This window comes from Sprattus sprattus (genome assembly GCF_963457725.1).
Source record: "Sprattus sprattus genome assembly, chromosome: 21".
NCBI lineage: Eukaryota > Metazoa > Chordata > Actinopteri > Clupeiformes > Clupeidae > Sprattus > Sprattus sprattus.
In genome coordinates this window covers 2,729,896-2,741,141 of record NC_137919.1, presented here as the reverse complement: position 1 = coordinate 2,741,141, position 11,246 = coordinate 2,729,896, and the positions used below count along the sequence as shown (strand labels likewise).

Here is an 11,246-nt window from a genome sequence, read left to right as displayed (position 1 = left end):
AGAGAGCGATAGAGAGGACAAGCGAGAGAGAGAGAGAGAGAGAGGGAAAGAGAGACAGAGAGGGAGAAAGAAAGATAGGAAAAGGAGAAAAAGATAAAGCGGAAAAGAGAGGACAGAGAGGGGAAAAGAAAGATAGAGAGAGAAAAAGAGAGAGATAGAGGGGAAAAGAGAGAGACAGAGAGAAGATATGATGAAGAGGAAATGAGAGATAAAGACAGAGAGACATGAAGAAAGACAATAACAGAGAGGCTGCTAGAAAAAGGTAAAAGCAAGTAGAAAGAGTGGTAAAGAAACAGAAAGAAAGAGAGAAAGGGAGAGACTGATAGAGAGAGGCTGAGAGAGAAAAAATATTAGTGAGAAATAAAGAAAGAAAGTAGATAAAAGAAAGCCAAGAAAGAGAGATGGGAGATGAAGAGAGAGAAACTGGGAGAGAGAGAAAGAGAGGGAGAGAACGAGATAGAGAGAGGGAGTGAGTGCTAGAGAGAGGGAGAGAGAGAGAGGGAGAGAGAGAGAGAGTGAGCGAGAGAGAGAGCTGGAGAGAGTGAGAGCGTGAGAGAGAAAGAGAGAGGGAGAGAAAGAGAGAGAAGAAGACCTTGTGACCAGCAGCAGGATTGACCTTCAGTGTCCTCTGCGGTGTGATACAGGCAATCCAGATGAAACCTGAAACTGGGCCATTTGATGGCAAATGCCACATCCCATAGGAGAGCATCCCCACCAGAAGCTCACTGTGTTTGGGGTCAGAGGCAAGAATATCAGAAACTTTATCATCTCCGACACCAGTTACGAGGAAGACAGAGGAAGTGCATTCTGCTCTACTGAATCCTATGATCTCTGGCTAGACCAAATTACAGGAAGTGGTTTCATTTTCTACACCCATCTCCGACTCAGAGAGGCGATTTGTAACCCACTAGACCTTTTAAGATACATTGCAAATAAATGAATGATGAACAGGCATATGAATAGTTCATATTATGGAGATAACATATGGATGTACATGAAATGTGTTTTTTTTTTTTAAAGAAACAATACGCTTTGAAAGAAAGGATTATAAACAATGATACAACATAGGGACTAGCGTATATGACACAAAGACAAGACACATTATTCTATGGTACAATGAAATGTGGTCCTAGAAATGTGGCTTAAAACTGTTAGATAGCCTAATAGAAAGATTGAGGAAGATGGTGTTTTTTTTTGTCCCCTTTGATAAATGCTGAAAAGAACATCACTTGCTTGCTATCCTGAAATGAGTCAGGCTGCAAAGACACACACACACACACACACACACACACACACACACATAATTTCTTTCTCCATAGTCAGGAACAGGGAACATTTAGCTGGATGAAGTGGTTCCTCCAGACACTGATAAATCTGTTTCTCTTATCAGTAAGTTTCTTGCCCAAGTGAGATTACTGTACATAAAATAAATTGCATTTTTTTTTATAGATAAGTACACACAAACAGAGGCACAATCGCTACAATGAAGAACACAACGCTGAAACTTCAGCACAGCACATTATGACACCATATAAGAAATACACAAAGCAAGCAAGCAGCGCCCCTCACGCAGAACATCAATACCAACTTAACCCCTTCACTTTCAACGGTCCAAAGTTCATAAACAACTATACATCAAATTGGAGACAATACAATGAAAATGGCCACCACGATTTGCACTTATGCCAGTGAAATCACACAAACACACACACACACACACACACACACACACACACACACACACACACACACACACACACACACACACACAGAGACACTTATGCCAGTGAAATCTCGCTGAGAGAATTTAAAGTTCAGGAAAGAAAAATGGGTAAAACAAATTATAAATAAATAAATAAGTCACTAATACGTACACGGAAAAATATATGAAAACAACACAACAACGCAAACAAATAAGACAGAGTGAATGAAAGTAAACAACCCAAAAGAGGAGGGGCACGTCAAAAGAAAAGGTGACCCATAGAAACTGATGGAGAACATCTTACCTTCCTGGTTCATTGAGTGATAGTATTTTAGCTTGCCATATGTTCCAAGCTCTACAAATATCACAGTGAGAGACAAGCGTAAGAGCACAGAGACACAAAGGAGGGTAAAAGCAAGGAGGAACTGAGGAACTAGATGTATCAGTCTATGCACGCACACAAAAATACACACACACACACACACATACACATACACATACACATACACATACACATACACATACACACACACACATACACATACACATACACATACACATACACATACACATACACATACACACACACACACAAACATATATGAACACACACACATATAAACACACACACACACACACACACACACACATAAACATAAACTAACACATTCACATATACGCACGAACATACACATACACACACACACACACACACACACACGCACATACAAACAGACACACATACAAACATACACGAAAACACAAACACACAAAGACACACACAGACACACACACAAATATACACACACACACACCCATACAAACACACACACATCTTAACAGGGGTGGGTAAAAGAGGACAACAAACATCTCTCATCCAAGATAACACCATCATAAGTGCAAAACACAGTAGCCTTCAGATGTTCTAATATTAGCAACTTTTCCGTTTTACAGCACACTACACTATAAACAAGAGCCAATGGCAAAAAGACAAATGCAATGCAAGCAAGCATTAGAAACAACATTCCAACACACCCTCTTTATACATCCTTAATGAAACATAAAGAACAGCAAACATCAATGATGATGTTTTAAAAGGAAAGGAGTTGTAGAGGATCATAGAGATCTATGTGTTACACAAAGGTTAACGATTTAACTATGACAGAAAAAACTAAAACAAAACAATGACCTAATAATGACTTTTCCTGGATGACTGAACATCTAGTGACACGTAACACACATTCAACGTGTTATGGGGAGAAAACACCACGCACAAACGAAACGTCTGTTTGCCATTTGACACGAGTTCTGGTGATGCTGCGGTCTGGTGCCCTTGGCTGCTGACCTTCCCGGCTTGTTTACCCTGCGCTGGCCAGGGGCCTACGTCCACTCTGCCCTGTGTGTGTGTGTGTGTGTGTGTGTGTGAGCACAAAGCTTTTAACATTGATCCACCGCGCCAGGAAAAGGGCTGCCTTTGCGTAAGACAGGCCGGGCCCCGATAATTTATCAAATGATTTTTTTTGCCAGGGAGTTGTAAAGGCCCTAGGGGGAGTTCATGACGAGATTGACTGGATGGAGGGGGGGGGGGGGGGGGGGTGTTGGTGGTGGGGGCCTTGGGATGGGGGGGGGGGGGGGTGTACGACTGGACTGAGAGCCATAAATAGCCCAACTGCCCCCAGGTGTTTGGGAACCCATCACGGGGTGGGGGGCAGGGGTGGGGCTCCTATGATGCGTGAGTGATGCGGTGACTCGCCTGCTGCAGACAAGCGACAACTGCATCGATGGAAGTTACGCCGTCGAAAAGCTAAAACATTGAGAGAGCTGAACTCTTTCTGCTTTAACTTGGCCACTAGTGTTACAAAGAGTGTGAGATTTGACAGTAGACGTGTGGCAGGCTGACGGAGGTCAAATATCCTGGTGTCGAGGGTCATTGGGGTCGTCGAGCCAGACAACCTTGGCGAGGCTTAGGGTCGTCCGTGCAGACTTTGTTATCAGCAAGTCGATACAGGCAGCATGACGCAGGCTCAGATGTGCCTTTCCGCCGTCTGCTCTGGGGCCCAGCACACCACACGCACGCCGAGGGACGTATGACCCCAGCATGCTGGCATCACCGTGGGCATCTCTGCCCACACGCAACGCCATGCCAGTTCGAGGAATCCTTCCAATTTATCACCCAGCAGGGGAGCGTGTCAAAAGGCTAACATATGATTCAGTCCTCAAAAATAAACAAGACATCCATATAGCGGTGCATAACATGACTGCAGCAGAAAGTAAGAGAATGGGAAGATATTTTCCATTCCAAAGAAAAAAGAATTACGTTTTTGGCAACAATAGACTTAAATGTTAGTTGTATATCTTATTCTGACTGAAAATGTAAGGAACTATAGTTTCTATAGTTATACTATAGATCTGGCGGCTGTACACAGTACAGCCAGTACTCTGGGTGTGAAGTAGGGGTGGGAATCTCTTGGCACTTCACGATTCGATTCCGATTCAGAGGTCAACGATTCGATTCTAAATCGATTATCGATTTTAAACCGATCATCGATTTCAACATAAAATGGATGTGTAAAAAAAAAAAAAAGAAGCTTTTTCTCTAATAAAGCAAAAAGAGAAGGTAATTCACCTGTTGATTTTCTTTAATTATCAAACACAAAGTAGGAAGTGATTTTAGACTCTGAGTTGCAAACTCAAATTATTTAATAGTCGAAATGCATCGATATTCGTTTTATCGGTTTCGAATTGATAATCGATAATCAATCGATAATTGCATTTCAACATAAAATGGATGTGTAAAAAAAAAAAAAATTACAAAATCGATAATACACTTTTCTGAATCGAGACAGAATCGTTTTAGAGAGAATCGAGAAAAAACGATTTTATCAATTTTTTTCCCCCACCCCTAGTGTGAAGCAGTACCTGTGAGTAACGTTCTGTGGTTTTGGGACCTGTCTAATGAATATGAGGGTGAGTGTGACTTAATAACAGATATGTTCTAAATTTGAGAAATGTACAGGTATACATAAGCAACAATATGAGCTTCATTGTATAACTGTACTTGGCATTTCTTTACAAAATAAAATAAAAATATGCATATATATATAAATGTATATATAAATGTAGAATAATTAGTTGAAGGCAAGAATATGTTTTAAAACAATACTAAATGTAGAGCAAATACTAAATATAGGCATACAAGTACTGACATTTATAACAGGACAGGGGTCTACCCTATCATAATAATAATACGTTTAAAAATGGAGCTACAAGCAGGGATCATCAGGGTCCAAGCAGAATGTGCAAGTAGTGAGGCTGAAGGATTTGACTGCTTCAACAGGTGAAAGAGGAAATGTTATGTAAGGATTTAAAAACTATTTTTTTTAAGGTAGACTAAACCATGTCAGAGCTGGTTTGTTTTAAATGGGGTAAATAGCTTCAATATGCCATTATGAAGGAGACTTCAAAATGTAATTGAGATTGGCCACTCACACAGGCATACATTTGTTTGCTGAATTTTGATTGGCCATTGGCCATCGGCAATTTAGTTTGGAGCCAAATTGAACTTTAGGATATGTACCCAAGTATAAGCATTCCAACATTTTTGCTTACGCAGTTCTTGAGATGTGTCAATTGCAGCGCCCCCTACGGACGACATTTCACACAATTTGGCGTGCATCCAAAGAATGTGGTACTGATGCAGGGTGTCAAATTTAAAACGTTTTAATCACACGATACTAGTGCTATATTTTCCGTAATAATTTTTGGCAAAAGGTTTTCGAGCTTTTGCCCATAAAGTGCGTTGACCCGACCCCACTCCAGGGGGCGCTAGCACCAAGGGTAACGCCCACTTAGGGACTCAAACCTTCTATTCTGTATCAGCCATGTGGGGCTGTAACCATGTCAAATTCAATGTGGATTGGGTTCATTAAATTAAGTTCTAGTTAATCGGCGGGAAAAAAAGGTATAACTCAAACGCTATACGACTACATGGCCACCACCGCAGCGGAATTCATAATCAAATTCTCACCAACACAGTAATGTGTTCTGAAAACAATATCCCCCCCCTAACAACAACTCCGACAGTGTGAGGTCATCTGTCAGCACGTCCGCTGAGAAGGGACTTCTGGGAAATGTCACTCGTCATGCCTGTCAGACGCGGTGGCTCTGACTGGCCCCACTACTGGCACGACGGTGCCCAAACCTGCCTTGAGACTGCCTTCAGGACGGTTTGTTTTTAGGCTGCGTCGAGGGACGCACACACATTAGCTTCCAGCCCTGGGCAGAAGAGGATGAGCCCCTGCACAGCTTGCTGCCCTCTCCTCAGCTCCATATTTGATGCTCTAAAGTAGTCCTGTTTTAAAGCCCTCGGCGCTAAGAGAGAACTTTTGAAAAAATAAATAAATAAATAAATAAAAGAAGCACTCTAACTCTGACGGAAAAGATAAGTAGCCTAGAGCCTGTCTAGGTTAAAACATGTGAGGGAAGCGGGGATGTGCTTCTTTTTGGAGAGGAGAGGCCCCCGATCGAACTTGGGTTGAACTTACACCCCTGAATCGATTGTGGAATCAAACCGTTCCTATCTAATGGGATAAAAGCTTTCGTAAACTTCCCAGAATCTCAAGTAAACTTCATTATGGATTCTGGGAACCAGGGTAGACAAAATGATATATACGTGAGGTTAATTCATAATTCATATTCATCAGTGAGAAGGTTTGGATGCTTTCCGTGATCCATATTTGGGACAGTTTTGTTATGTACGTTGGTGACAGGTGACTATATGACAGGTGACTATATGACAGGTGAGACTGACTAGCTAAACAGCCATGGAGACAAAATGGTGGTTGGGAATAACTTATAAAAAAAACTTTAATATTTTACAACTTCTACAAGTGTCTCAGGTTTCCTATCATTCTAATTGATTAACAAACTACCCTTGTGACCACACAGAGTATCAGCAACATCAGTAACACAACAACAAGTTACAAAAAGACAGAGCAAAAAAACTAAAAAAAAAACATCTAGACAAATGCACAGTTGGTTCATGTGCCAAGCCCTGAAATCCTCATGGGAATTGTCCACGGGATAACAAGAACAATTCAGCAAATATCAGCTAGCCTAATGCAAGAACCGATAAAATATTCATGAAATATGTAATATCTATCATATTATGTAATTCGCTGGCAAATTTGAAAAGTCTGAACGTTTTGAAAATTTGTCATGTAAAATATGAATGTAATGTATAAAGTTCTCCTAAATCACCCCAAAAAGAGAGAATTAGGAGTGGTTCTTAGTGTTCTTAAGAGTGGTTCTTGCAAGAAGCCTGCTGAGACCAAGGCAGAACCGACCACCCTACATTCAGACGACACCACCCACGGACATGGCAACTGTGCAAACAGGCTTGTTACTATATCACTGTACCTTATGGGATTAAAGAGAAACCATACAGCAGACAGCAGGGACAACAGCAAAGGGTGGGCACAGCACAAACCATACGGAGAGGAAAACAACACGGGAGATTTGGGAAGATTTCCAATACACAGACATTCAAATCAAAACAACCAGATTCAGGGAACAAGGGCGGAGTTTCGAGCGGGTAGTTGGGGGGTTTTTTGTCAGGAAAAGTCGTCAAACACGTCAAAATCACAGAGCAAAGTTGGGGCAACCAAATAGGGGATGTCTTTGATGAAAGGACAAGAAAGGAAGGGAAACGAAACGATACAAAACGGAACTAAACAAACAAAGCTGCGTCAAAGCTGTGATGACATCGGACAGCTTTTGGCCAGAGACAATTAGAGAGATAGAGACCACTCACCAGAGTCAGCAAATTCTGGGGAAATGAATAAAGTTCAAGATAAAGAGAGAAGAGGAAAGGAAAGGTTAAAAGAAAGACAAGCAAAAAGATGGAGAAAGATAGAAAGAAAGGAAGGAGGACCGAGAAAGAAAGATAGAAAGAAAGGAAAGAAGATAGGCAGAAAGAAAAAGAGAAAAAACAAAGTCAAGAAAAATGTAAGTGTTTGAAATATGGTATGACACAGAGTATTCAGAATTTTTTCCCACATAATCAGACAAGAGAGAGGATATAGAACACACACACACACACACACATATCTCACAAGGCCAGGTGGGCTACATATTAAGCACAGCACAGACATTTATTTCAGTTTGAACTAAGCATTTTGAACCCACAAGACACAAGCACATTTCGCTTCAGTGTTTGCAGTGGCATCTGTTTGACTATGCAGTACTTCCTACGCAGTGCGTTTTACTTGTCCCGACATAGCCCCGCTCTTTCAAGTGAGACCAGCACCACCGAACCATTCTCTCTGAGGATTCAACTCAGGCCAGCTTTACTTCTAAAAGCCTCTGAAATATGCATGACAGGGACCTCCCCAATATAGCTCGACTCTTTCTCTCTCAGGCGGAGTGGCTCAGGGTAAAAGATTAGTCTAGTGGAGAATGTGATTCTCATTCCGAGCTCAGCCTTAACTTCCAGAACCAACACATTTGGTTCACATTGTGAATAAACATTAGCAGACGAACACATACACACACACACACACACACACCAATCCATCAAACTGTCATGCGGTTGAATCTTTTTAAGATGTACGGCGTGATAACAGATTCAAAGAGAAAAAAAACCTATCTAGATATGGAAGCTTCAGGACAAGTTCTACTCGGAAGACTCTTATGCAATGTTATTAATTTATTCATTACTCCTGACCAACAGCCTGTCCACAGCTGTCTTAAAATAGACTCAACTTACATACGTGTTCTGCTGCTTTCAGTGTGCCGTCATTCTGATCATAAGTACATCAATATTTTAGCACAGTGAGCTAGTTGTTGTTTACAAGCCTATTCACCTGCAAATGAAGACAAGAATAATAAAAGAGGTCTTCATCGCCAGGCTAAAACAGTCCTTCATACATAAGAAAGGGGTAGGGGCTCGGGGTAGGCCGAGCGTTTAAATTAGAGCCGCTTGATGAACACCCGGAGGATGAGTCATCCCAGGCGAGGCCCAGGGCGTGTTCCACAGAACATCTCTGAATCAGGCACGACAGATTCATATTCTATGTGTCTCTTTAGCCACCAATCACAAGTATTATGTGAATGTCTTTGAGTGTTCCCCAACGATGCATAAAGGACAAATAGTTAAATTGATAATCATAATAAAATCAGCATAGATATGTGTGACTTGAGAGAATTCGAAACTTGACTGCCCTTTCTCTTGAATTCACTTCACCATCTTGATGCCTGCTGCAGCTAACTGTGTGGTGAGTTAAAAGCTAATCGTAGTTTTTTTTTTTTTACATGTAATGTTATTTGCCTTAAAGCGCCATGTTGTCCTCGAGCAGTATGAAGCACACATGAAATGACTGCTGGAACTTAGCTTAGTTCACTCTGACTTCCATAACCACAGGAAAGAAATATGGCTTCCATTTTTAATAATGCTAATCTTTTCTACAAAGCTAATCTTTTAGCGCTGAGAATTCTGGGCTGTCAAAATTGAGAGATTTGTTCCACAGCAAAGAAGATTATTAAACTTTGAACACTTTTTTCCCCCTCAAACATCATCTGAGCAGCTGATTACCAGAACGCCTCATTCTTCAGTTTTTCCATTTTTCCGTCTTGCCATTTGCAAAATCCCTGTCATTGTGATTTAGTAGGAGGCTGGGTGTCTCAAATGAGCCCATGGCAAGGATTACGACTTATGTCTTATTTTTCTCTTTCTTTCTCACTCTTCCATCTCTACTATTCCCCTCTCTTTGTTCCCCTCTCTCCATTTCACCCCTGTGATATTACCTATACTGACTTAAAGGACATTCTCTCTCTCTCTCTCACTCAACGAATCCCAACAATTTCTGTTCAATATCACCAGGTTGTCTCTGACTGCTTGTTTCTGAGCGTGGAATGGCTTAAGCTGCTCTAGGATCTAATACCGAACAGGGTGACACCTGAGGCCAGCACAGCAGAAAAGCCTTTCAGCAGTCAGTACACGTCTACCTGGTGAAAGGGATTGGGCGTCACCTCAAGTCAACCTCAACCTCAAATATAAATCAAATCTGTCAAAAGAAAGGATGGAGTACAAAGCCAAAATAGCATCAGAATGGGAACATGGCGGTTGACGACAGCTCGTCAGGTTTTCACCCACACTTCATGTTCACACCCTTAAGGAAACAAACCTGAAAACTGTCTGATGATAACCATAGGTAACTAAGCTAGCTGTCTGATCATGTCCATGACTCATCAGATCTGCTAGTGCCAGGTAACTAAGCTAGCTGTCTGATGCTAACCATGACTCATCACGTCTGCTAGGTCTTGGTAACTATATAGCTGTCTGATCATAACTATGACTCATCACGTCTGCTAGTGCCAGGTAACTAAGCTAGCTGTCTGATGCTAACCATGACTCATCACGTCTGCTAGGTCTTGGTAACTATATAGCTGTCTGATCATAACTATGACTCATCACGTCTGCTAGTGCCAGGTAACTAAGCTAGCTGTCTGATGATAACCATGACTCATCACGTCTGCTAGGTCTTGGTAACTATATAGCTGTCTGATCATAACTATGACTCATCACGTCTGCTAGTGCCAGGTAACTAAGCTAGCTGTCTGATGATAACCATGACTCATCACGTCTGCTAGGTCTTGGTAACTATATAGCTGTCTGATCATAACTATGACTCATCACGTCTGCTAGTGCCAGGTAACTAAGCTAGCTGTCTGATGTTAACCATGACTCATCACCTCTGCTAGTGCCAGGTAACTAAGCTAGCTGTCTGATGTTAACCATGACTCATCACGTCTGCTAGTGCCAGGTAACTAAGCTAGCTGTCTGATGTTAACCATGACTCATCAGATCTGCTAGTGCCAGGTAACTAAGCTAGCTGTCTGATATTAACCATGACTCATCACGTCTGCTAGTGCCAGGTAACTAAGCTAGCTGTCTGATGTTAACCATGACTCATCACGTCTTCTAGTGCTAGGTAACTAAGCTAGCTGTCTGATGTTAACCATGACTCATCACGTCTGCTAGTTCTAGGTAACTAAGCTAGCTCAATCTTGTCTCAAGTCAGCAACTTGAAACGACCTCTAAATTCAGCTCAGGGAAAAGGCAAAATTAGCACTAGATAGAGTTGACTTATTTTTGTACACTTAACTGTCAAATGTTACAAATGTGAAATTTTAAAAACAGCATGAGGCATACCCTCTAAGAGACGTAAAATAAGAAAATAATGTAATAAAATCAAACTTTCATGACCTTATAATCATGACAGTGTGTCTGGTTTGGGGCAATTTGAGTAGAATTCCAGAAATGCCACCACAGACACTAGCTGAAGCCTGAACAGCTCACAGGCCTCCACCTGCAGTGAACCAACCGTGCTACGAGCAGGGTCATGGACTTCACAGCGTTTGGTGTCTACTTCCTGTTGTGATATTATACTATATTATCACATTATAACTACAACTTTAACTATTATTATCATCCTTATTATCATCATCTCAGTGAGCAGCTACCCAGCCGCTGTGACGTCCATTG

General features: G+C 41.5%; 1 protein-coding gene across 1 annotated transcript in view; it reads right to left on the bottom strand.

The window, feature by feature from the left end:
- The window catches only part of slc24a2 (solute carrier family 24 member 2), a gene marked incomplete at both ends in the record, with an annotated part of 71,410 nt that overhangs the window by 24,693 nt on the left and 35,471 nt on the right, over nucleotides 1-11,246 (bottom strand). Inside the window, 2 exons of the mRNA XM_080859925.1 lie at nucleotides 2,007-2,057; nucleotides 7,515-7,529. Of these exons, the coding sequence (XP_080716051.1) occupies nucleotides 2,007-2,057; nucleotides 7,515-7,529 (66 nt within the window). The remainder of the gene's footprint in view (nucleotides 1-2,006; nucleotides 2,058-7,514; nucleotides 7,530-11,246) is intronic.